The sequence below is a fragment of the Xenia sp. Carnegie-2017 genome, unplaced genomic scaffold, assembly GCF_021976095.1.
Source record: "Xenia sp. Carnegie-2017 unplaced genomic scaffold, XeniaSp_v1 HiC_scaffold_6, whole genome shotgun sequence".
In the NCBI taxonomy this organism is placed as follows: Eukaryota; Metazoa; Cnidaria; class Anthozoa; order Malacalcyonacea; family Xeniidae; genus Xenia; species Xenia sp. Carnegie-2017.
Window position 1 is genome coordinate 12,789,494 of NW_025813526.1, and position 27,781 is coordinate 12,817,274.

General features: G+C 33.1%; 2 protein-coding genes across 3 annotated transcripts; one reads left to right on the plus strand and one right to left on the minus strand.

Moving 5' to 3' along the window:
* Window positions 1–632: 632 nt before the first annotated feature.
* On the minus strand, window positions 633–18,257 carry LOC124457975 (palmitoyltransferase ZDHHC17-like). Its single transcript, XM_047008103.1, has 18 exons — window positions 18,154–18,257; window positions 16,295–16,638; window positions 15,605–15,682; window positions 15,050–15,120; window positions 14,268–14,341; window positions 13,482–13,546; window positions 12,808–12,881; window positions 12,326–12,414; window positions 11,776–11,901; window positions 9,450–9,586; window positions 8,804–8,907; window positions 6,520–6,641; window positions 5,741–5,803; window positions 5,285–5,378; window positions 4,160–4,243; window positions 3,557–3,708; window positions 2,606–2,706; window positions 633–1,451 (listed from the first exon to the last, which is right to left on the minus strand). The coding sequence occupies exons 1-18, from the start codon at window positions 18,169–18,171 to the stop codon at window positions 1,319–1,321; spliced, it is 1,929 nt and encodes a 642-aa protein (XP_046864059.1). The 5' UTR covers window positions 18,172–18,257; the 3' UTR covers window positions 633–1,318.
* A 1,152-nt stretch (window positions 18,258–19,409) lies between these two features.
* Window positions 19,410–24,545, plus strand: LOC124458247. 2 transcript variants are annotated; one of them, XM_047008300.1, is made up of 5 exons: window positions 19,410–19,632; window positions 22,081–22,137; window positions 22,204–22,321; window positions 23,252–23,394; window positions 23,945–24,545. In XM_047008300.1, exons 1-5 carry the CDS (start codon window positions 19,480–19,482, stop codon window positions 24,083–24,085), a joined length of 612 nt encoding a protein of 203 aa, XP_046864256.1. In that variant the 5' UTR covers window positions 19,410–19,479; the 3' UTR covers window positions 24,086–24,545. The 2 variants fall into 2 exon arrangements, with proteins under 2 accessions (XP_046864256.1, XP_046864257.1); XM_047008301.1 differs by having other exon boundaries at window positions 19,431–19,632; window positions 22,276–22,321.
* Window positions 24,546–27,781: the final 3,236 nt, after the last annotated feature.

A 27,781-nucleotide genomic window follows, 5' to 3' on the forward strand; every position in this document is an offset into this window, starting at 1 on the left:
AATGGTACTCTTTTTGAATGTTTCAAGAAAAATATAACTATATGATTCATTACTTATAATTGTACAAATAAAAAAAACACTTCATGGTTCTGGTTTGTGTTGGTCAACAGTAAAAAAGAAGAAGACGTTTGATGATTCACGACGGAATGTATGCATAAACGAGCTTTCACAGCAAAATGAAAAGTTCAAAACAAAGTGGTTTTAACAGGAAAAAGGCATTTTAAATGCCAATAAAACGAATTGTTACCGTTTTAATTGAAAGATCTCATAAAACTGTAAAGTGGATTTTTTTTAAGATCAATGTGTACACGCTTACTTGTGTAATTATTAAAGTTTTTGTGATATGTACATTGAGAATTTATGTTGTCTTTTCTTAATTAACACAACTTAAAATTAAATTTTATTACGTTGTTGCACCACAAACATGCTTGTGTTTCATAAAACTATTTAAATGTTAAGTAAACTGGTCACATACCTAATATAACGCAAATTTGTTAAATTTTTTGCTAAAAAAATGGAAGTAGCTAATATACTCATTATGCAAGGCCAAACGTACATTTTCTAATTTACAAATCATCAAAACCTCCATAAATCCAAAACAAAGAATGTAAACTTTGACGTTAAAAGGTTCATTTAAAGTTTAAGAAAACTTTTATTTAAGTTAACAAAAAAATTCATGACATGGTCACTTAAAGCACAGCAATGTCAACTTTTCTTTCATGATATAACTTTATGTTATATTCTGACCATAGCCACAAAGCGATACAAAAACGATGTGCGGCGTGTTGCCTTTTCTTGTTTTCTGCATTACTAAAAATTACAGGAGTGTGCATAAAGCAGCCAATCAATGGCATGTGAGCCCTGTTTGATCTAAATATATATTACTGAAAATCAATGATAAATGTCGTATTATTAACAGCCATAGTAAAAAACCCTCAACAAAATACAACTAAAATAAAACGAAACTTCAATATTGCTCTTCTTGTGTACAAACAAGGGATATTTGTTGCGTTTACTAAATCCTAACTGTTCATCAAGGAGATGTACGAAAGAAACAGCCTATTAACTAAGTCGTTTCACACAAACTCGTTACAAGAAAGCAAATCCTTTTTCATACGGCTATTGCTGACAATATTATAGAAAACTATTTCATACAGTGGCAACTGTTTTCAACGTAACACTCTTGTCTTAAAATCCGTAAAGTCCAATCTGCTATCTTGATCTTGAACAGAAGACATTACGATGTTTGACATGTTTATAGATGAATTATCCACGATCATACGATAAGCTTCGTTAGCCACCATCACTGTCCAATATTCTAAACGGTTTGTTTTTTAAGTCCAACGAACCTGTCGACGTCAAACTCTGATTTCCAGTCAACATAGACTGGTCTTACAAAACCAAAACACGAACACTGAAAGAAATCTGCTATGTTTCCAACAATGCCTCGTCTAAAAAGCGAAAATAATTTAGAAAGTTGTTTAAAATATGATAAACAATGAAATTGACGATGAAATAAAATTCTATCAAACAGCTGACCACATCGAATATAAAATAAAATGACTACACCCTATACTCTTAAACAGCCGACAACACCCAACATTTTTAAAAGCTGGTTATAACCATTCCCAACAGTTTTAAAAGCTAACCACCCCCAACGCATTAAAAGTTGACCACACCCAATACTGTTAAATACCTGACAGTACAAAAAGGCTGACCATACACAAAAGTTTTGAAAGCTAACCAAACCTAATACATTAAACAGTTGACCACACCCAATACGTTTACAAAGCTGACCACACCTAATACTCCTTACAACACTTACAACAGCTTAACAACAACCACAACAGTAAAAAAGTTGATAAAAACCAGAGCAAAAGCTGACGGCACCAAATACTGTTGTAGATCATGATTACCTCAATAGAGCTTTTGATAGGCCAAAGATAAGGATTGTGAAATAAAAGGAGGAATGGTACAAAATATATATGTTATTTACAACCAGGAAGGTCCGTACTGAAAAAATATTTCACGAGGTTTCAGAAGCGGTCTGAGGCAAAAGAAAATATTTTTTCAACACGGATTGACCTAAACGGTAAATAACGTTTTAATTCTTTACATTAGATATAATTAAGTTAGATATAATTATTTCTTTATTAACGTTTTAATTCTTTATATTAGATATAATTAAGTTAGATATAATTAATTCTTTATTAACGTTTTAATTCTTTACATTAGATATAAATAACGTTTTAATTCTTTACAATTATAATTAAGAAATTCACGTAAAATGGTCGATGCTAAGGCTTGTTCAGACAGATTTTTTTTCTAAAAAGTTTAATTTGTCTGGATGATAAAGTTCACTCTCGCTATGAAAACTACCATCTGAATGCATTTTGCTCCTCCTTGAACAATTTACATGGTTTGTAAATAAAATTCAAAAAATTTCCTTTCGCTTTGTAAACAAAATTTATTGCAAAAACTGAAAAACAACAATTTAGTACAACAAACAAGATACCGTAAAAGTCGACGCTTCTGTAACCAATCACATGGCAGGAAATAAAAATCATCATTACGCATGTATCAATAAAATGTTGATATTACGTACGTGAATGGACTGCTGGGGATTCCATCTGTGTTTTTGTCAAAGAAATGTTGATATCTTGGAGCATTTATCATCTCATTCGTAGTCATTCCACGAACAAATACCTAAAATAACGAAGGACTGTTAAAAAATCTTTATCGTACGTGATTGGTTGCTATGACAATGTTTGAAACGAATACTAAAACACAGAACCAAAATTGTACTATTATTGAATATTTGGGGTACAAAATGGAGACTGCAGTCGAGAAGAGCACTGAATAAATTCCTTTTGTTATTTTATAATTTTCCAAGGAAAAAATGTTTATAAAATAACATGTTTCCAACGTCTTACTTTTAGCGCATTCATTCGATAAAGGAGGAAAATAAAAATATCTATAATAATACTTTTTTTAGAATCATTGATACCAGTTTTCAAATTTCAAAGGAAATATGAAATATTATTTGACAAAGAAACTTGGTAAAATATAAATTGCTGCAATACATTTACCGTATTGACACATATTTTTGTTAACAAGGGCGAAATTTGAAAAAAAAGTACAGCTTATTGCCTTTACACAATCTGTTTTCTACATTCTTTCATAATTATGTGTTAACTCTATTTCAACTAGAAAAACATGTATAGCTAACAAGTCATATATTATTATACAGTGTTGACGCAATTGTAATAGGCTATGTAATAGCAATTGTAATAGGCTATGCCAACTACAAAATATTGAAAATTATATAATACAATATAATATAAAACTGCGGTGAGCAAATATTTGTTTATGAAGGGAGGTAAAGGAACACCAATGGTACTGATGAAATATAATGAAAGCTAGGATGTAAGATAGCACAATTGGTACTGACTTAGGTAATGCAATACGGTAAAAAGATCAAGAATGTAACACATTGGGATTGCCTCAGTCTGACTGACTGAGTTGATTAAAAAAACTCAAGCGAGCAAAGACATACCTGGTGACATTGTGAGACAAACAGTGACGTCACCCATATAAGATAAAATATAGCTAAGAACACAGTCCACGACAACATTCCAGAACATTGGAACATGGCGGTAAAACCTTTTAACACGCCATTGTTAAAGGCACCACATTTGTCTGAAAAGTCTACAATAGCAATCACAAACCCTGTTTTCATAAACAAAATAGCCAAACAATGATGTTTCTAAAGATTAGATTTTTTCGAGTATCCACCTTTTTTACGTTTTAACAACAATAGGTGGGCACCGCTTTTGGTAGGCAAAAAATCATTCATAAATCATACGTCGTGTTATTTGTGTATCACAATTATGATATTGCGATACTTGTGTAGTGCATAATAATTGACTATCACCTTGAAACAGCAAAAATAATGCTTTATAATTCCTTGTCTATACAGGAGTAAGTTGCTTTTATATTTCTTTAAACCGTCGGCTGGTAAATTAAACTTTTTAGCCAAGGGTGATGGAATTACAGTAATCCCAGAATACTGGCATTATTTAAGTAATGACAATTAAAGACTTTCAATGTTAACGAACGGCAAACAGCATATGTTATAAACATATAAATTTATACTTACAGTAAAATGCTCCGTACACGGCGTAGATGTAACATACGATGACACAGAAAAGATAGGTTATAAAATATGCATGGTTGTCGGCACCTTCATAAAGTAAACAAGGCGATGCAATTATACATTTAATGTATGCTCCGTCAGGAATTTTTAAGTTTTTGTAATCCAAGACTCTCAATGTTCTCAAGACGAAGTCGAACGAAGCAATGCATGAGTGTTTTGTTGTATATGATAACAAAGATAATGGATTTCGACAGTTTTTTGACAAAAAAGTCTTTTGGTGGAGATTCCTCCGTCAAAATTTCTTTGCAAAATTGCAATTGGTTGAACTCCGAGTGTTTCTAAATCCTTTTTTTAACTAATAGTAGAAAAGCTGCTTTGTTTGTTCAGTTTTTTTACGATATTAAAATAAGCAGGTAAAAATTTTCCAACTGTTTCCATGTGTGGAAAAATTGAATTTATTTCAAGTCATATGACCACGAATGAACCAATTCCACTCAACATTCGGAGCCGCTAAATAACAATAATTGTTGAAATGACTAAAAACGAAGTCATTTGAAAACCAAACGCAATGACCTGGTCATATTTTATCGACATCAACTCCTCTTACTATACAGTGCTAGTGTAACCTAGATTGTGATTGGCCAAGAGCCTACAGACAATTCTCATTTTTTCGCCACTTAGCTACAAAACATCTCTAGGTGACGCTATTTTTAGTGTGGCAAGTGACAACAGACAAAACAAAAAGTATAATTTTCTTCAAGATTCGCAAAGCGTTTAACAAACTGTTTTGCTTGATATATTGAGAAGAAAAAAAAAACACGGAAAGGATTACAATGTCAGCAAGGAAAGTCTTCATCGAGTATTTACGTACGTACGGGGGAAAACGAGCTACAGAAATATTTGATGTGGAAGCACGGAAAAATTTATGGCTTCCGTACAGTTTAGTTTGACAGCTTGTTTCCTTATAATAGTAAAATAAAACAAAGAACAAATTAGGTTTTGCATGATATCAAGAAATATTTGTTTACAGCAACAAGTTGCTTGATTTTTCAAATACATTTCAAGGAAAATGAAAGAAAACTGTAAAGTAGCTATGTAAAATCATAGGTACAAACTTTTACAACCTACCAATGCAATTATCAACCCAAGGACAATGATGATCCATTCGAGCGACACATCGATCACACACAGAGCAATGTTTAGACCGAATGGGACGTCGAACCTTAAAAAAAAATCACAGTAAGCCTGAATGATGTCAGATGTGCATAGTTTCAAAGCTTGTCTTATTTCTTAACAAATCAATGCCATTGGCATGGGTAACATTGCTTTATACTTTCAACAATAGACATGCCTTCGAAATACTTCTCAACTGATGAAGTATTTTGTAACTTGCATATAACCGACTTCTTCTATCTATACGAGTTCTCTGAGAGTTCGCTGACACCTTTCTCATGTTTTTACAATCATAAGAGTAGCTTCTTCCCTTTTTAACATTGTTTAGAAAAGCCTTTTTCTTTAAATTTTACCATCCTAGAGGTAGCCCTCTCCTTTAATTAAAGCCATTCGTGAACATAAATATCTTACCAAACACGTCGAACAAAACGTTCTAAAATCCAAGCGCCCTTCTTCTGCGAGATTGACTATTATCTAAAATTAAATGATATTTCATGAAGTATTTGATTTCCACAAAAGGGACTAAATTAAAGAAAAAAAAAACTAATTAAACATATTTTCAGTAAGACAGTATTTTTTCAATTTTCCTTGACACGATGATATTTTGAATTCATCTCAAAATGAAGACGATTCTTTGCCGAAATTGATTTCAAATGCATTTCTGGCGGGTAAATGAGAAATCAAAGCAACATCGGCGATTTTGCTAAACTATTCAAGTCATTATAACCTCGTTGTATTTCTAATTGGTACCGTTTTAAACTTCTTTAAACGTTGAAAAATTTTACAGGTTTGCTTGCCTAAAGGAATTTCGCGTTATAATTTGAGAAGAATTCCTCTGAATTCAATAAACAGTATCAAGAACTCGCCTCCTGCTAGTGTTTTGCGCGCTTTCTCAACTCTCTCTTAATTCTTGCATTTTTAGATCAGGCCATCGAAACAAGGAAACCATTTAGTAATTGTTTAACTATAAACACTAGTTAGAAGGTAACTAAAAGTAATAAAACTTTAAAATATTAAAAACGGAGCGAATGTCATAATGTTGTGTAACGTCATTTCATACTAACTCAATTTCTAATATTGTAAAGAAAAGTATATTTTAAAAAATGTTTAACTCAAAAAGCGTACTATACATCGGTGACATTTAAATTGTAGGAACAGTGCTTAGATAAAAATGCTTTTTCATTACTGACCCGTTTGCGCTCTCCGTGACTTGATGAGATAAAACCTGGGTCACTTCTCCATGTTTTGTAAAATGAATAAAACAACAACGTAGAAAAACTAAGGAATGGAACAATAAAATACAAAGAACAGAGTAAAAAATAGTTAAGGAAACAACAAAAATAAAATAAGTGGTAATGTAATATGGCATAATAAAAGTTTGGTCAACATGACAAACAATTAATGTACGTTTAAACGCAGCAATTTTTTGGGTCGACAATGACATTATATGATGTCATATGACGTCATATGACAATGACATCATATGACGTGTTCTTGCTATCATTGAAAAGTCACAAGCAATAGCGTAAACAAGTAACGACTCAAAAAATGGGATAAAATCTTGGTGCCTGATAGTGAATAACTTGCTATGGCTACTGAAACAAGCATGAAGCATGTTGTGATTATTTAAAAATAATTTTCAAAATGGCTTATGTCGGCACGGAAAAAGAGAGTGTCGAGAGAGTGGCTGTGTCGAAAAATGAAAAGCTGCAGAGTAAAAGAAAAAGTCAACATTATTTTCTGAAAAAGAAACAAAGTAAATAGACGTCAATTTGTCCATTCTTTAAGCAATTCTTTTTACTCACACTGATTTTTCTTTTCTTGTGTTTTTTTTTATCCATTTTTGAGACAGTTACAATTATCAACATTGCCTCCGTAGCTAAAATGAAAAGTTTTGTTTTCGCTTCCTCGCTATTGCTTTTCGACATATAAAATCCTATACCAAGAGGTTAGTTGAACTTTTTTTTCTACTTCCCTCCTTCCCTCTATCCTCAAACCTTCCCATTAGGTTATCAATGGCACAAAAATAATTGCAGGCGATAATTGCAAACCATGTAGAAGAAATGTAAAGTCCACCGCACACTAGAGCTATCAGCTGAGCTGAGCTTCACTCGTGAAAGTTGGCTTAAGGGGGTTTCTCCATCATGCAGTGGAATTTATGAGAGCTTTCCGCCACAGATATTCAACATGCTAAATAATTTCGGTAACGAATGGATGTTTCCTCCAAATGTGCGCGCATGAAAAGCTATCGCTTCAGCAAATGTGACCTTTACGCATGCGCAAAGTAACACATTTTATATTTTAGACGAAGATGGCGGTACAAAACGTGGTAGCTGATATAAAGTTAGACCAAATTGCTCGTCTATGGCAAGAATAGCCTTGTCTATACGACGTTAGAAGTCCTGCTCTTAAAAACAGAAACTTGCACGATAGTAGAAATCTTACGCTTTGTCCATGTTGTTCTTTTAGCTGCTTGCAAACGCCTTCGCCCCACCACGATAGAAGTAACAAAATCAACATTTCTTCGTCTTCTTCCTCTGACGACGAATCAAAAATAACACTCGCAGCAGCCGTTTTGCTTTGAATAGCAAGTGACAGTAGACAGCGCATGCGTAAAGGTTATATTTGCTGAGCCGATAGCTTTTCATGCGCTCACACTTGGACAAAACATTCATTCGTTACCGAAATTATTCAACATGTTGAATACCTGTCAAGTACGACACGCAAGGCGGAAAGCACTCAAAAATGCCACCGCACACTGGAGGAGCTTGCTTAAGCCAACTTTCACGAGTGAAGCACAGTTCTGCTGATAGCGCTAGTATGCTGCGGGCTTAATATTTACTTCAGTTCATTTCAATAAGTCATCACCTCTAACATACGTTCTCAGAGCTTAATGGCTGACTTTACTTGTCTACGTACTTAGATTACTTACTTGGACAAAACGGACGCACATAAAAAAACAAACCTACCTCTCCGGAAATAATAGGCAATCTCAAAGGTGGATTTATAGGGTGCACAAGGGTGGTCGCCCAGTACGCAATGGTCAACATGGGTACTTAGAGGGGTGCAAATTGCAAAATGTAATATTAAAATCCATCTTACTTTTAATGAAAAAAGCTTTTCTTGATTATATCATTAAAGTTTATTGACTGTCAATGTTATTTATTTCGTTGACCAAAACGGGAAATTTTGGGCATTTTTAATGACGTGTAGATTAAAACGTAAATAATTGGTTTCTAACCCCTTGACTTTAGCTGATCATCATACCAGACATCTCCCTAAAAATCCCCCCGGGATTCATTACTGGCCAACCGCAAAACAGAAATATCATCTCAAAGTAACGAACGTTTACGATTGCATACGATTTCACTCAGCGCAACCAACTTTCAGTTACTCATAATACAAGACCAAAATGAATGGTTTCGTCTTTAACAAACCACAAACAAAATACATGAAATAAAACGAAAAGGATATATTCCACGAGAAAAAAATACCATACAGCATACGTCAAAGATTTTGTTGCCATGGCTATACCAATAGCCATTGGATTAGATTTGATATCGTAACTATAAAATAATCTGAAACAGAAAGCATTCTGGTATATTTTGTTTACAAACACACAAAAAAATGACAAACCATAAAACTAAAACGCAACATATACGGTCCAAAGGGATGGTTAGGGGGCGCAAAAGACTGTTCTTCAAAACTACTATTTGCCATAAAATAGCAAGGAACGATACCTAATAAGCGCACAAGTAGCTACGTAGACCTTGTTTTCACATTTTATTTTCGTCATATAAAAATTGTTTTTTGAGCATGCATGTCTGTATTGTTCTTTGGTGCAATCATTCTCAACTCAGCCGAATGAAAAAGGTTAACTAGCATGATGACTTCGGCAAATCCTTAGAAATTACGATACTTCGAGGGCAAGTTTACGAAGTGAAGAGTCCTTTTCAGAAAAATGGGGACACGAACATCAAAGGTTCCTACACGAGTGGACCTTCTGTCAAGATATCTATTCTGTGCTTTTACTAAACATCCCTAGGTTTGGGGAGCACATATTCACTAAAATCACTGAAATCATGCTTTTACTTATAATAATAAATGAATACCAATGTACCTAACTGAGCCCCATGTGATAAGAAATGTCGACGCAAGAAATGCCGTACATTCCCATCCTTTCATCCACTCCAAGACGGCAGCGATTGAGAAAAGTGTGTAGAAAGGCAAGAAAAGCATTATACGATAACGGAATACCTGAAAAAATTAAAACTTTCTTTGAAACATTCATTAATAAAAAACGTCCATGAAATGCTTGGTCAACTTTCTTTTAGCTCGATCAAAATCAGTTTTTCATTGTTCTCTAACAGACATAACTTGCACTAAATAATGTAAAAAACTATTTTTGTGATTACATTTAAAAATATGATAGTTCAAAAATGACCGGCATGGAATAAAATTGACTGTTCAACAAGCATTTTCGACAAGTCAATGTCCGTTGACCGAGTCCTTTATTTTGAGCCGTACTTATGTCTTTATTGAGAGGCCATGTTTATGTCTTTACTGTGAGCCTTGTTTATGTTTTTATTGTGAGCCATGTACATTAGTATTGTGTGGCCGATCTTCATATGTTCATTTAGTAAACAACATAAATCTCTTCAAATTGTCACAATGGTTGGGATAACTTTACAAGTATTTTGTATACGTACTGTGATAGGAACGTGAAATGAAGAAAACATTTTTCAACAGATAAAATTTTTTTTATAAAACAAAATAATTTGTTTTGCAAGGAAGCGAAGCTTTACATTATTGAAAAATTATTGAGTTGAATTTCCTTTTGGTGAGTTTTGCACAACAAAAAACCTTATAGTAAAAATATTATGTACTAGTTTGCCAGTTATAAAAGCAAATAGAACAGAAATACAAAAATATATTCCGTGAACTAAGATAGGTTTAAACTTGCATAGGTGTAACAAGAAAAACTATTGCTTCCCATTCCTTTATATTTCAATCATTGTTTACTACCGTGTATGTGTACATGTGTACATGTTGAATGTGTACATGGTGTATGTGTACATGGTGTATGTGTACATGTTGCATGTGTACATGGTGTAAGTGTACATGGTGTATGTGTACATGTTGCATGTGTACATGGTGTAAGTGTACATGGTGTATGTGTACATGGTGTAAGTGTACATGGTGTATGTGTACATGGTGTAAGTGTACATGGTGTATGTGTACATGGTGTATGTGTACATGTGTAAATGGTGTATGAGTACATGTTGCATGTGTACATGTTGCATGTGTACATGGTGTAAGTGTACATGTTGCATGTGTACATGTTGCATGTGTACATGGTGTATGTGTACATGGTGTATGTGTACATGTGTACATGTTGCATGTGTACATGGTGTATGTGTACATGGTGTATGTGTACATGTTGCATGTGTACATGGTGTATGTGTACATGTGTACATGGTGTATGTGTACATGTGTACATGGTGTATGTGTAAATGGTGCATGTGTACATTTGTACATGTTGCATGTGTACATGGTGTATGTGTACATGTGTACATGGTGTATGTGTACATGTGTACATGGTGTATGTGTACATGTGCACATGGTGTATGTATTACAAGAGTCAAAGCTTTTGTTCGTGTAGCCATGTAGCAACAGAACTGTTAAGTTCGCGTGAATTTACATAAAGCAAGCCTCAGACAGTTGGATCCAGGGATGTATTGCTATCGCTAATTGGGGGAGGGGGGCTCTAATTCATAAATTCATGATATGCTGTATTAAGTTTATTTGAAATCTACAGATTTATATCATGCATATATGAATAAGAGCCCCTAAATTAGCGATAGCAATATATTCATGGTTGGATCCTTCAGTCTAAAACATCAGATGGAAATAGAACTTGCTCTATTTTCATCACAAAAGATCGAAAGAAGCCGAAAAGCGTCAGACTTCTTGCTTTCCACATTTCCCAAATTTGATACTGCTTGAGAAACTAGAGTTGAAAAAGAATTGGGAACAAGAACAAAAATACGCAAAACAAATGTACTGGATAAAACAAATAGCTGCGCTCACGACTTTAAATATCTCCTAATTTTGTTCGAGAAAAAATTACGGACCATCTATAGAAGCAACAAAAGCCGGAACCGAAACAATCAGATCCCAAAAATCGGATTGTGTGACTGGGTCTTAATACTGATTCCTACTAATGACAAAAATTAATCAATAGAAAAAATAATACTTCCCACGAAAAATGATGACGTCACAAATTTTAATACGCAGAAATATGTGACGTCACAGTTTTAAAAGAAAAAGTAGGTCACAGTTTCAATACAAATAGATGACGTCAAAGAATCAGTAGTTAAATCACTACGATCTGTACCAACATCAACAGATTGTAACAGCATCAAAAGACATCTTTCGGTGTTTACCTTGTTTGTTGAAATATTTCTTAACCAGCCTGGTTGTTCACGACCTTGATTCAGGTTTAAAAACTCGAGTTGAGTCATGATCCAAGATGATTTCTTCTGACTAGCAAGGTCTAATGGTGTTTCACCCTGAACAAAGAAAAATGCAAGTGAAAATCAATGAATCGAATACGTATTCAAATTATTAAACACCTTTTCTCAAAAAATTCATTGTTTAATAAATTAACACATAGCGCAAATTTACGAGATACGTACACGTACGTAATTATTTTGTTTTAACATTGTTCTGATATCGTAAACTGCAATACGTAGTATTTTGTATTCTATCAAAATGTTTTTTGCATGTTTGATGGACTTTACAGCTGAGTTTTGCACTTTCAATGAGTAAATGTGTTAAAATATGTGGAAGTATGCAATATCGCATTGATTTAAAATGGGAAGGGGGGGTTAGTAGTTAGAATTTGTCTTCTTTAGATTTTAACTTGTCACATAAAGTGTCTGAGATTTATAATCAACAACAGCACGATCTCAACAACTTCAATAGGAAATTTACCTTTTCGTTAGCGATGGTCGCATCAGCGGAAGATTTGATTAAAATAGAAATACCGTAATGATTACTGGATATCACTGCCCAATGCAAGGCTAGAGAAAGGAAAATTAGAAAATATCCTCAATTATAGTAAAACAAACCACCAGAGGGCTTAGTTGACTAATTAACTGATTAGTAAATTTTTAATCATTAACAAGTTTCAATTACTGCAAAAACACGACGATTAACTGAGGATAAAATTGAAAGTTAAACATCCCAAATACAAAACAATTTGCAAAATCTCGATAAATTGTTGTTTTTTTAACAGAGTACATTGTTGATGTAATGCTCTGTTGAGGAACGGCCTTTTGAAATAACCTAATAATATGGCCGCCTTGACGTCATATGAAAATGTTACGTCATGACTATATAATGATATTCACGTAAACAACAATTGAATACAAGTTTCTCAGCTACACATGAATACGACATAATTAAATACTTACCTGTATTTTTATGGAATTTATCTCGTTTATTTAAAGAAGCTCCCATAGTCAATAGAAGTCTGATGGTGTCGACACTGAAAAACAATTAATAGTCTTGTATTCATGATTCCTTTATACATTACTGTCAGGTATAAATTATGAAACGAAATAAATCGTCGAGGAGAAAGATAGTAGCTAAAACGTATAGCATAGCCACACTTTCATGGACCAAAGACTATTCGTATTTGGGATACAGTTTCATAATTTATATAGCTACAAATTTATATGCTTTTATTTGCAATCACAATCACCTTCTAAAAATAGTGTCATTGGACAAAGGATTGAACGATGTGTTTATCAGCTTATTTTAGTTAATAATTTCATATTAAATACTAAATAATTCAGCACCTACGAACATCAACACATCATAACGTGAGCGCAGATATATGTACGCAATGCGTAACTAATTTTAATACAGTAATTCATCTAAAGAAAGATTTTCACACATAGTACTCTAATTTTTGACAAATCAAATGGAAGTGGCATTTTAAACTCAAATCGTCAAAATTTTCAATAAGACATGATGTCTAGAACAATGATTCGTCGGGCCACGCAGGAGCCTTCACAGTCAATTTAAGAGTTATTTGTTTTAAACAACAAAACACTTTAGACAAAACTCAAACGTGATTACTCACCTAAAAGATCGATAAGCTGCCCACATTAGAGGAGTCATTCCATTATTGTCAAGTTGATCAACATCCTTCAACAATAAATAATGCAAAACATTAGCTACGATTTTCAATTCTTTAAGACTTGAAAATGGCTTCAACTTGAATGGTTATTTCGTAGTCATTGCACTAGTCTGATGTATTTTAGGGCGTTACGTCACTAGCAACTTATAGCGTGTAACGGTAGTTGAATTAAACTGTTATATTCTAAGTAGAAATATAACTGCCCATCATAAAACTTTTAAAATGGCCATGGGTATATAATTTTATTAAAAATAACGTTTCGTTAGATTAAAATACGTGCATACACGTAGGAAGTTAGAAAACATGTATACTAAGTTAAATTACAAGGTATAGTTTCGAGTAGGCTTGTCTCGTTTACAAGGAAGAGAGGTGGAAGGTTAATTTCTCAAATGTTATTAGATAAGGTCGTTGTTGTTTGTAGTTGTTGGTTATAGCATTATGCTATCATTCTTTTTGTGTAATTAATATGTAATCTAACACCAACAAATCATATAAATAACAAAACGTGTATATACAGCCATGGCCTTATTAAAAGTTTTATGTCGGGCGATTATATTTATATTTAGAATTCGCTTTCCGCCTGGGAAATCAATTGTCACAATATCAACTGTAATAAAATTTCTCCAGTCTGTTGATGTCTTCTCTCAAGTGTTTATCACAAAAAAAAATATCACATGAATAAACAGTTGTACGGAAAATGATTAATACGTATGAATAAAGTATTTTTACCATTCCCTTGGCGATCATGTAAGCGACAATTGGTGTCTTGCTAAGCTGACTTGCAACATGAAGACAGGAACAGCCTAAAGGTGAAACACAAAAGGAGTAATATTGCATAAATGAAGGAAAGTATATCATATCGTGTATTTCAAAAAGAAAATTATCTACAACTGTTCGGGTGTGTTGTGCTACATGTTAATTCGGAATCGACAAGCGGGAACCCAAGAGATTATGAAAGCAAAGTAAAAACTTTTTTATTTCCCCTTTACTCAGAATGGTATAGTCTCTGTTCCACAAAAAACCTGAGTACATGTCTATACGTGGAGCTCTCGTGGTACAATGAATACCTCGAATAACTCACCAGTTTTCGATCATAAAATGCACTTGATAGAAAATTGCATTACATAATTTACTTGAGAAGTTGACAGTGTTTCAAACGATAGGCATTTGTCTGAACATAATTTGACCTATGGTATTTTTTTTCGAAAAAAAACATACAGAAATCCTGTGGCAGACCAAAAATTACGCAAAATTCTAGCGGCTGCATCAAAAGCCGACTGCTAGTTCTATCTTTCAAAAGATCAAAAACTTATGAAATGAAGTGCTTTTAATGTATTTTAGAAAATAACGCGATACCAATCAAAAAGAATCGGATGTTTTCGCTGTATCACTTAAAGCGATTTTACAATTACACAAATCATATTTTACGTATAAGTTAGGCCATTGACTTTATTTCAAGTCGCTTTATACCAAACTAAAAAAGGTCAAAGCAAAAACTCTCATAAAATTACCTTCTATATCTGTGGAGTTAGGATTGGCCCCGTACTTCATCAGTAGAACAACCATATTCAATAAACCTTGTCTACATTAAATAAACAAAAACAATCAATAGTTCAATGAATTGACAATCAAATAATTATACAACACAGAAGAAATTTGTAGAAGCTTAATAAAATTTGATCAGACAAATCCTCTATTTTAGAGCAATGCAACAGCAATATGAGAATGCTATGTACATCAAACTTGCACATGTAGGTTGCAGATCAAATTAATCAAATATATCTTTTTTTCATTTACTTTCCACAAAATCTGAGTAACAAGTCTGAAGATGTTTTGACTCAAGAGGAAATGCCACTCGCTTGTATAAAACACTAAAAAATCAAATGCTCATGGTTTTCTTAAGAAACAATCTGTTGGGCTCTGAGCTTTATTATGTGATTTTAATGCCCACCTGGCATCTTATTAACAACAGCATGCCTTATATACAGTACATACTGCTTATATAATTGCATTGTTAGGATTTTCACCAACATTTAACTAATTTGAATTAGCTGCATTCCCATTACCTTACAGCCCAGTGCAAAGGAGTAGCTTCAAGATTTCCACCTTTTTGATCAACAATCGCACCATTTGCAATTAAATATCTAAACATGCAGTACTTACAAATTAGACATAACATAAATTAGAAAAATAACACAGAAAATATTAAACACAAACGTAGTGTATCAAACTTGTGAGTTCAATCACTCTTGTTCTCTAACAATAAATTTGCACTCTACAGTTATGTATTACCATGGGTCCCTCATTATGGTCAGTGATGTAGCCAGCCAAACGAGTTTAGTTGTGCTATGTAAATTTTAGGTGTTCGTTAACTGAAAAACAAAAGTTTTCTAAAGAAATGAATAATGCTAATGATGAAAATTTCCATAACATGAGAAAATTTGCAGGATGGCTACACCACTGACTATAATATTTATAAGGTTTTGCTTAAACAAGAAACTTTTTCATTCCTTCTGAAGGCTTGAATTTCAATGCACATTTTAAATATATTATTATAATAGTACTTGATGAATTTCATGCATTTTCCACAGAGTAAATTCTTAGAGTATGTAAAAAATAACATTAACATTGAATCTTAAAGTGGTCGACTAAAGTAATTAAACATATGTTTATTTAGTGACAAAATTGCAGAGATCCTTGTTAACTTTGACGAGACCATGAAAAGTAAGAGGAAAACGAGGTAAAATAATACCTACTTTACAATCTCAACTCGGTTGTTGATTGCAGCCCAATGCAGCAATGTAACATTTTCTGAATCTGGTGCCCTGACATCAGCACCTTTATCAATTAACTCTTTCAATTTCTCCATTTCACCATACTGTACTGCCTGGACTATACTCATTGCAGCAGTGTCTGGTTTTGAATGTGCTGGTGGTGGAGGAGGTTTTGGTCTATCAGCAGGGCCTGGCGATGGAAAATCAACCTTTGCTTCACCCTCATTACAACAGGAGTCCTTTTTTCCTTGACAATGTCCATGAGCATGCCCACTGGCTGTGTTCATCTTGGGGTATGAGCTGGCATCTGAATTTGTACCATACATCTTAAATACAAAGATATATTATGGTCTTATAGTAGAAACAACTATCAACCAACATATATTACAAATTTGTAGCATCATTGATCATCAAAAGATAAAAATAAATGAGATAATTCTTTGAAGAGATGACCTTAAATGTGATCAGAAAAGACACATTGTGAAAATGTTTAGAAAATACAATCATCCAGCCAGAGGCAAAGCTAGATTGCCAATTTGGGAATGGGATGGGGTGTGAATATTCATGTACTTAGCTCTGCCTGACTGACTTCCTTTGAAAGCAATTTAATTTGAAAAGAAATTAACTGGTCACGGCTGAATATATGAATATTCACACCATACCAAATTAATGTTTTAGCTTCGCCCTTGCAGGAAGCCTTACCAAAATGTTTCTGAAGTGATTTTATAATACTTAGCATACATGCATGTTATCCAACTTGGACATACTTACAATAGTCACACACAAGCATCTCCTAGGACTCCACCCAAATAACATGTGACACACAGTGTGCAAATTAGTTCAGAAAAAACGATGTGAATTTTTTTTGACAAAAGTGTTTCTTGAAAGGCATAATCAAATCAGTATTACGTTAATTGTTTTATAGTGCTAATTGCTAAATTAATATTTTTAAACATGAACAAATTCATATGATTTACGACAGTGTTTTTCGTGTATAGTTTAAATAGAAATTTTTTTTGCATATCGTTTGAAAAAGTGATGTGCAATTGTTTTCATTTTAGCTAAAACGATGTGCAAATTGCACATTGCACACCATTAATTCGCACACTGGTGACACACTATTGAATTATACCATCACAGAGAGATGCCCACCCACTGGACCTTCCTATAAATACACCCATAACATTGATCACTTTTCCCACTGTACCAGATTTTCAGCATGGATGCTGTATATGAAAGAATGTTATATGCAGTGCGGTGTTTGAAATTAAATGAAGATGTGATCTTTGCACTTTTTTTGTCCAGCAAAAGTGCGAAGATCATATCTTCATTTAATGGATGCTGTATGTTCATATTTTCAGTCATTAGTGCAGTATATTAAAGAAAATGAATTTATTGGCTACTTTAACTACTGTTTCTTGCAAGCATTAAGAAAGAGTGTAAAAACAGTATTTTTCTTTACATATTTTACTAAACGCTGGTTTCAAAGTTTCATACAAAATAATTACTTTGCTCACAGTTGACTCTCAACTGGCGATTGTTGATTGGTTTCTTTATAGTGATGTACATTGAAACCTAATAATCTAATTTTCTAATTGTCAAATCACGAGGTTCATTTACAAATCTGGTATATAGCAATGTTGCACTATAAATCACGTTTTTATAGTGTTCTTAAAACATACAAAATTTAAAACTATGAACGCTTTTCATTTCACTGGTCCATGTAATTATGCTGATAATATTTCAGAAACTATTCTTCAAATTCTGATGATTTCGGTTTAAAAACAACTAGATCTAATAGATCATAATGGACAAAAGGAACTGCATTCAATAAGACTTACCTCCAAAGGCCTGTACATTAAATATTTTTTGTTTAATAACGATAAATATACACGATAATCAACAGCATTTCCAAATGCAAAGCAGTTATTCACTCAAACATGAAAAAAAATTACTCAATTACATCCATCAGGTGTAGTCAAAGCAAAATCTCTAGTCTTATTGCTGACATACATCAGGTTAATGTAATCCGTTTATTTTTATGGAATTTGTATTCCATCAATAAGTTCATTTGATTTGGACTTCTTTTCAAGTTTTTTAATGTTATCAATCATTAGAGAATTTATTTAGATAAAGACTATGAAACTCTTGCTTGGAAGCGGATGGAACATGTATATCTCCTCATAATTAAGTTATTAAAATTGATCTGAAATTTAAAAGTCTCACATGCGCCGCAAACTTTGTAATAATTCATTATGAATATATTATATGCATTTACCAAAGGTAGGCAACTGTTATCGCAGTTACAAACACATACCTTTATATAAAGTAACAATACTTAAAAAGCAAGCACGAACTCAAAATAATAATTATATCGCTAAAAAATGGGATAATTTTTCTACATGAATCCATACTTGGCTTTTAAAAAAGACGACGAAAATCCCGACAAATATGCGTGAACATTTCAACTTGTTTGAAAAATTTTTCTGTCTCCATGCTGGATGCCTTGAAGTGGTGAATACGCAATTATTTACAAAAGGACTCTCAACTGCAATTGACTAATTTAATCTTTTAATTTTTCAACCAGAACTTTTTCTACGCTTATAGCGCGACTTGGTCATGTTCTCGAAAATCAGCATGACCAAGTAATGAATTTTATAGTAAAATTAGCCCTAATTTGAAAGTAGCTGGTCATGCCATTAAGCAAAAATACATGGTACGCTACCTGTAACCTTATCTAAACTAGGCGCTAACCCTACTGTAGTGTCTAACAATTAAATACAAAGGGCTTCAGAGTATGTGTTTAGCTCCACCTTAAACATTTTTACAGCATATTATTGCACTGACACAGAACATTTTAATTCATTGCCAACGCTCTAAAAATCCCTCCAACATTACAGATTACACTCAAACGGAGAGAGAATGTTTAACATGGTAACGTGGTGATGTGTGTAAGAATCACTATTTCCGCTTACATTTTCCGCATTCTAGACATTGTCTATGTTGGGAATACAAAATGATGCAGGCAAGTATTAAATTTTATGACGTCGTGAGCAAAAGCAATTGGGCTTGCATGAATGTGAATGGTCATTTTAATAATTCATTTCGCTTTTGCATTTCATTTCTCTGCCATACAATAATAATTATGTTCGTGATTCCTCTGTAAAATGGCACAAACCACGCATAGATCACGTTTTTTTATTGGCATAGGTTCTGCAATATTGTTCTTAGCAAATTCAACTTTTATATGTGGAGTTATTCAAAAAAAAACGAGTAAATTGAATGGAGTTGGAATTCAAGCAATTGTGTATTCTCTTTACGTATGTATAACTTTAAATAACTGAATATTTAAAGTGTATTTAACTTTAAATAACTCGACATTTATAGTGTATTTATGTTTCTTTACCAAATAAAAGCTTATTGCCAAACGTTTGAAAAAAACAGCACAAGACAAGCAACTTTTATAGGTTTAGTTAGCATATTTGAAGGCGACATATTAATTGCAACAAAATAAATAAGCAATTATTTAGTTATGTCGTCATTTAAATGTTGTCGTGGCGCGATACTGTTGCTGGTTTGAAGTAGCTACAGTATTAAAACTATAACACATTAAATCAAGCGACGACTGCTGATGAATCTGCAGATGTGAATCTTAAAATCTTGTCGAATACTACCGGCATATGTTGCGTACATTTCTTTAGAACAACTCATACGTTAAATATTTTATGATCTTTTGCCACATTTACCTGTGTTTCCTGCTTGTATAATCAAGTCAAAGTTTTGCAATTTTAATAGTTTTTGTGTAGTTTAGCTAAAACTATTGAGTGCGATATGGTTTAGCTTATGATCGGGCTTATTGTAAAGTTATAGCGATAAGAAATGTCTAGACCAGCTTATTCGCTACGCTGATGACGTCAGATTTCTATAAAACTCCACCTGGGCTACACATGTTATTTTTTAAGTTTTTACGGCATTGTTATGTTCTTTTTATCTGCCAAAAATTCTCCGATATACATTTTAAAATGGAAATCTTTCGGTACGTAAATCTCGCAGTGTATGAAGTATGAAAGCATGCATATACTTTATTACGTATGCAAATACTTATATAAATGTATAACCCGATATTAAATTAAATGATGCACTTGAACTCCAATTGACCATAACCGATTATATACAAGGGCAACAAGTTAAAATAAATGCAGATACGGATTGGATTAGCTTACCATTGGAAGGACGGATAACATAAATTAAAAACTAAAATGTGGATGCCATTGGGATGTGTGTGTCAGCACCATAAGATGGAACGCTACGTACGTCGAAATTTTGTTGCCACTAGAGCAAATAGAGCCTAGTTTTTTTCAACGCATTATAAATATACGGCCGATAGACAGAAGCGAAAACTAACTTGTACATACTGCACAGCTCCAAAAACAAAACACAAGCTCTTTTTTGTCTTAATTTGGCAAACAAAACTTTCCCAAGTGAGACATAACGTCTACATAGTTTTTTGACAATTACATGTTTGTAAAGGAAGCCATAGCCAACCATAAAGAGAAAGCATTTTGCAGTAGTTGTTTGTTTTTTTGTTTTTTTTTTTTTTGGTAAATGTGCCAAAAATAAAACCTAATTGTTACAAAGTTGCTACTCTTACTTGCATGATACTTATGAATTTCATACAACATAAATAGCACATGTAATTTTATAGAAACTCCAGTTTTAGAAATTTATTTTTGCCAAAAACAATTATTGGTGTGCCTCCGTCGACGCACAAATTTAAATAAAAACACAGTTCTTAGTTCAAACTTACATGAGATTTGATTTTAAAAGATAAAATAGTCAATACTCGATGTTAGGTATTTGATTCACTAGCTAAAAAATCATCCCAAAGCTTTTCATTTTAGAGGTATCTAATAATTTTTCCTTTTGTAACTTTCTGTTACTTTGTAGTTTTTATAAAATATATACAAAATGATGCGTGCGGTGATTGGTCTAGAGCCGTGTTCGCCTTTGCAAAACACATCTGAGCTCAACCAATCAAATCAATCAAAACAATCAATCAGTCAAAGAGAATTTGCAAATCGATCATGAATGCATTTTAAAGAAAAATTAATATGTTTGTTATTTTTGCATTATTGATATTTTATAAAAGAAATAAAAGATGTTTTTTTGTGTTTGCACTGGCTTATGCAAGCCTCGTAGAGGTTTGTGGGCCAGTGAAATTTTATGGCTAAATATTTCGGTTTGAAAGTGGAATCTTATATGGCAAATAAATTAACTTGAAAGTCATCTGAAACCAGAATCATTTGCATTTATTACATGTATAAATCCATGGGCTAAACTAGATGCTAATTGGGAGATTAATATTCATATGTCGCCAACAAAAGAAATCAGCAGGGAATAGCTGAATATATGAATATTTACACCTCTCATTTAGCGTTCCACTATTGTCCCTGCTAGAATCACCAAGTGAAATTAGTTATCAATTTTGCTGTAGGTGCTCAACTATAATTATGAACATAACAGAAATTCTTATAAATTCAGGCTTTTGACATTGGGTAGATCTACGTATCTGCAATATCAAAAATAAAAGACTCCATGAATGTTGGTTTGCCGTAGAAAATTCACAGTTTCACGGACTAAATAAATGCACAGACTTCATTACTATATTACTATAATACACATTCCCTTGCATGTGCATTAGCTGACAGTATATTCTCTCGTGGCAGAAAGTTGCCAGTTGAATGTCTTATTCATTTTTTTTTTCTAAGATGATTGCACCTGGTGTACTATGCGTTATTACTGGATGGAAGAGGAGGCCAGCTTTGGTAAGTTATTGTATGTTGATGTGATCATGTGGGGATGTATGTTGTTTGCAAGCACATTTTTTTCAGTCAGGAGCTACCCTCGCTTTAAATATCGTTGCTGTTATCGCATCTTCTTCATGTTTGTATATATCTGCTAAGGAATGGAAATCAATGAACAATTGTTATCACAAATATTTTAACTACGGTAAGAAACAGATAGTTATTTGCACAATTTCTCAATTTATGCTAGTAAAGAGAATATTAAATAAATTGCAAAACATCATTGAAAAAAATGCATATCATTGACTAGAACTTAATAAAATGTAATACATACAGCAACGAATACAGATAATGACTTACTTTAGGAAGTCTATTCAGCAACTTATAACAAAACCTACTAATTCGACTATACTAATTACCAACACAGACTACACTTACAACTTCTACACTTATATAATACATATATGCTATTTAGCTACTGCCTAGGAGGTCCATCTTGAAAAATACTGATTTTTCTAAGGCCTCAAGAAAGCCAAAGTGTGCAGGCGAGAGGTCTTTTTCAGACCAAGGAGAAATATTTTTCTAATCGGACGGACCCTCTAATTTATTTTTTTTTTAATACTGAAGGCAATAACCTTATTAGATTGATTAGTCAAATTCAATACTGACAACCCAGTAAACAACCAAAACTCTACTCTTTGTTTTACTTAAAAACTAAAAAAAAAGTTACTACAAAGCTAGAATTCTGCCCACTGCTAATTGGTAAAAAATATACACAAACAAATAATAAACTTTTTCGCATTGGGCATTTTAAGCTTATCCGAAACATCACAACTCAATAGAAACTTAATCTATAATTATACTTATTACCTTTTCACATAATATCGTCACATAGGTAAAATCAAAACAGCAAGTACGGCAAACCTGATTTTTGCTCTTTACATATGAATGTTAAAATATCAACTGCTAAGTACATCAAACATATCCGGAAACATCAATCAAAATCAACTATAATGCCCTAAACTGGTTGATCAACATGCGCAATTTTTTTTGTTAGTTTACAAGTTTTTTGTTCATTCACATACACCAATAAGGCAAGTTCAAATTATTTCTTACATGTGTTACTTTGATACAGCTTATTGTAAACGAGTTGCAAGTGAGAATCAACATATTGTTGTCGGGGCCATCACAATTTGCTCGGCTATCATGGCAATTATGAGTCTTATTGGATCAATTTATGGATGCGTCAACACATGCCCATGCTGTAGTTCCAATCAGGTATCAATAAAATACGACATCTGCTTTCCTCTTAGTTATAAAGTTGAGACAAACGTTCATCGTGTAATTATTGTTTTATGTCAATTGCTTATGTTAGTTGGCAGCTCAAAACATTTTTGTCTCCTCTTAACTTGTTTGAAACAACTGCCGATAGCAGGCAGGATTTTAACAAAATACTTACTTTAAGATACTTTTCACGTTATAAAATATCATCGCTTCAATATGTAATAATTAAATATGTTCACAATAGTGCGAAGTTCCAGTCTTTATAAACGCACAACATGTCATTCTGCATTTCCGAAATAATTTTTCTAAAGTGTTGAAATTGAACTGAAGGAAAAGCAACTCTAATGCAAAATCATTAAAATTGTTGTCATGTCTTTTATCACTGGTATTTTTTTAGGTAGAACATTGATATGCCTCTGTTTTTCAAACTGCGAATTTCCAACATTTTAAATTATATAATTATAGAACTTCAACGTCGGTTGAAATCTTTTTTATCGCATTGACTATCTTCGCCCATATCCAAGTACAAGTTGATTTTTTATAGAGTTACGCACACCTACATGACGATTTCTCGGAACCTTTGCCCATCTTTCAAGTCGAAACAGGTCAACAAGCTCCTAGAGTACCTCCTTACGTTGAGTCATCCACGTCATGTGTCGATTTAGGAATGACACAGATTCAATGAAATTTGCATCAAATTTGTTACACAACTGTAGCATAGTTACACTAAGTATCAGTATGTTTTCTTGCGTTTGCAGCTAAAAAGTCTAATACGTCGAACTTTTTTTTACAATTTTCATCACAAATAACATTAAATATAACGTAATATAACGTGTAATTAGTCAAAGCATGTAAAATCTCAATGATTGGGGAACCTAGACAAATGTTTGCGACTTGTAAATTTTCCTTTCAAACGTGTGTTTTGCACGGTGAACAACATTGTCTAGAAAAGTAATCAAAGGTACTAGTTATACAGGATGTAAAAGAAAACTGAACAGTTTGGAATACATCCATATCGCAAGATTTGGAAGAAACTTCGTTGGAAAAAGTTGGACTTCCAATGGTAGATCAACGTGCAAGATTTGTAAACACCTTTAAAATAATAGTTGGATTTGTACATCTGAGAATAAAAGTTTTAATAACCATTTTTAGAGTGAAAATTATGTTACGGAGAAGCACTTTTAAAATAGCCTGCACACATGGAAAAAGTAATAGGAATGCACAAGTTTAAAGCGTGAGCAAGGTATTCAAAAATTTCTTTCAATAATCTACATTTATTTATGCATTTGTTCTTGAAGGAAAAAACTGAAATGTTAAACGAAACTCTAAGTTTTTTGTGACACTTTTTCTCGAAAAATTATTATTTGTAAGCTCCAAACCACCAGTTTGTTGTGGAAACCTGATTTTCTGTGTTTCTGTATTTCCTGGAAAATGTTGTTTAAAGTATCCAAAAATGACCAGATGGTAGCTTAGTCATTTTTGGAGGATGTGGAGGGTTGAGTTTCCTGAAGATGCTTGACAGGATATGCAATTGTTATTTTGTCTTCTACAAGTTGGTCTATGCCAGGAAATCATACTTCTAGAGAAGACTAGACTTGCTACTATATATGTAGTATAATTAATACCATGAATATTAATTCATATATTCATAAATTCATAATTATGTATTAACATTGTATAAAAAGCAAAAGTTTAGTAATAAATAGTTAATTATCCTTTAACAATGGACCAGTTGATGAACAACTACATTTTGGCAACAAAGATGAGATTCTGATAACTGTAAGTTCTAATAAGTTTAATAACAAATAGCTTAAGAATTGAACGCCATTGAAGAGTAACTCGTTGATCTTCTGGGATGTAAGAATATCTCGGACGACATTGTAATTTCTGGTAAGCATCAGAGTGAACACGATTGGAATTTACATGCTGTTCTAACAAGACTCAGTAAGGTTTAATGTTCTCCTAAATGAAGTAAAGTGTGTTTTTCTCAGTCGGAAATCAAGTTCTATTGTCATATGTTCAGTGCTCAAAGAATCGAACCAGACAGAGAAAAGATCAATACAATTAAAAATATAAAACCAGCACAGAGCGAAAGTGATGTCAAATCACTCCTTGGAATGATACAATATGTTTCCCGTTTAACACAAGACTGTCCCACAATAACAGTTCTGTTATGAGAATTGACAAAAAAGTTCAAAATGCATATAAAGAAACAATGAGCAAAAACCCTTCACCGCTTAAAAAGTGAACAAACTGGAGATTGCGTAATGACCTATTTTTATCCTTTCAAGAAAATAGTAATCATTGCAGATGCCTACCCTACTGCAGTAGGCATTGCAGGAATATTGCTACAATATATATAATAGGTAAAGTTATTAGTTAGCGAGCCGCGCTCCTAGTGCAGCAGAGAGAGATGTTTGCAAACAGAGCGAAAAATGTAAGCGGCGGTATGGGCAGCAAAACATTTTCACCTCTACGCTTATGAGAGATCACAAACCACTTCTTGGTATATTAAATAGTAATAAGCCTCAGTCATGTCGAGTTGAGAGACGGAATTACCACTCATGCCCTACAAATACGAATTGACTTACCCCCCAAGAAAGATTAAAAAATCCAGCAGATTCTATAAGTTGACATCCAGTTTTAGAGTATTCCACAACAAATATAGCAGAAGAATATATCAATTATCTTTGTTATAATGCAGTACCCAACGACACGAAATTAGAAGAAGTGCCGATGGAAACCCAGAGATATTGAACGATGCAAGCTCTGGCTAAAAAAATTGAAACAGGAAAATGGTGTGATACAGATATCAAAGAGTACGTTAATGTGAAAGATGAAGTATCTGCTCACAATGGGATTATCTAGAGAGAACATCTTCTGGCAATCCCACGTTCACTGCAAAAAAAGCGAGTTAATTAGCACATATTGGACATTAAGGTATCGTAAAGACCAAAAGACTCCTAAGGGAGAAGGTATGATTTCCTGGCATAGACCAACTTGTAAAAGACAAAATAACAACTGCATATCCTGTCAAGCATCTTCAGGAAACTCAACCCTCCACATCCTCCAAAATGACTAAGCTACCATCTGGTCATTTTTGGATACTTTAAACAACATTTTCCAGGAAATACAAAAGCACAGAAAATCAGGTTTCACAAAAAACTGGTGGTTTGAGCTTACAAATAATCATTTTTCGAGAAAAAGTGTTACAAAAAACTTAGAGTTTCGCTTAACATTTCAGTTTTTTCCTTCAAGAACAAATGCATAAATAAATGTAGATTATTGAAAGAAATTTTTGAATACCTTGCTCACGTTTTAAAACTGTGCATTTCAATTGCTTTTTCCATGTGTGCAAGCTATTTCAAAAGTGCTTCTCCGTAACATAATTTTCACTCTAAAAATGGTTATTAAAACTTTTATTCTTGATTTCCGACTGAGAAAAAACACACTTTACTTCATTTAGGAGAACATTAAACCTTGCTGAGTCTTGTTAGAACAGCATGTAAATTCCAATCGTGTTCACTCTGATGCTTACCAGAAATTACAATGTCGTCCGAGATATTCTTACATCCCAGAAGATCAACGAGTTACTCTTCTATGGCGTTCAATTCTTAAGCTATTTGTTATTAAACTTATTAGAACTTACAGTTATCAGAATCTCATCTTTGTTGCCAAAATGTAGTTGTTCATCAACTGGTCCATTGTTAAAGGATAATTAACTATTTATTACTAAACTTTTGCTTTTTATACAATGTTAATACATAATTATGAATTTATGAATATATGAATTAATATTCATGTATTAATTATACTACATATATAGTAGCAAGTCTAGTCTTCTCTAGAAATGTTTTCTGAAGTAAATCAGCATATAGTTTTTGGAATAGTCTTTGCAGCCTATTTCACTTCCGCCACTTACAAGAAGTCATACACACGGCATTCTTTCTCCGTTAATCATAAATCTTGATAGCAGAACTCTCTCCAATTCCACAAGACGAACTTATTTGGTGGAGAGATAACCTTAAGGCTAAGTTGAATTTGAAAGGTTCTTGAGTCCACATCTCTACATTTGATAATAGAGTCTTTGATTTTAGCAAAGTCTTTAAAGAAGTTCCAACAACTATAAAAGAAATTAATTGAAGCAAGGCGCGAGGAACAAAATTTTCCATTCTAGCGCATTTGGCAGCAGAGTTGTCAAACTGGTGTTAAGAACACCATGTCCTCAGAAAGGCTAAATACAATCATGGTTTGAGAGTGGCAAGATATCCGGAGACATTTTAGACTATGCATAACACTTCTAAGTAATTATGAATAACTGAGCTATACTTCCGTTTCATTACTTAATATATTTGTATAACATTGTATCTATGAAAACGTC

Coding starts and splice junctions, on each gene's coding strand:
- LOC124457975 (XM_047008103.1), bottom strand. Junction 15,683..16,294: donor AACCGAGTTGAGATTGTAAA/GTAGGTATTATT, acceptor CTGCATGTTTAG/ATATTTAATTGCAAATGGTG. Junction 11,902..12,325: donor CGACCATCGCTAACGAAAAG/GTAAATTTCCTA, acceptor TTCTTTGTTCAG/GGTGAAACACCATTAGACCT.
- LOC124458247 (XM_047008300.1), top strand. CDS start 19,480: ATGGCACAAACCACGCATAGATCACGTTTTTTTATTGGCATAGGTTCT. Junction 22,322..23,251: donor TCACAAATATTTTAACTACG/GTAAGAAACAGA, acceptor ACTTTGATACAG/CTTATTGTAAACGAGTTGCA. Junction 23,395..23,944: donor CATGCTGTAGTTCCAATCAG/GTATCAATAAAA, acceptor GATTTTTTATAG/AGTTACGCACACCTACATGA.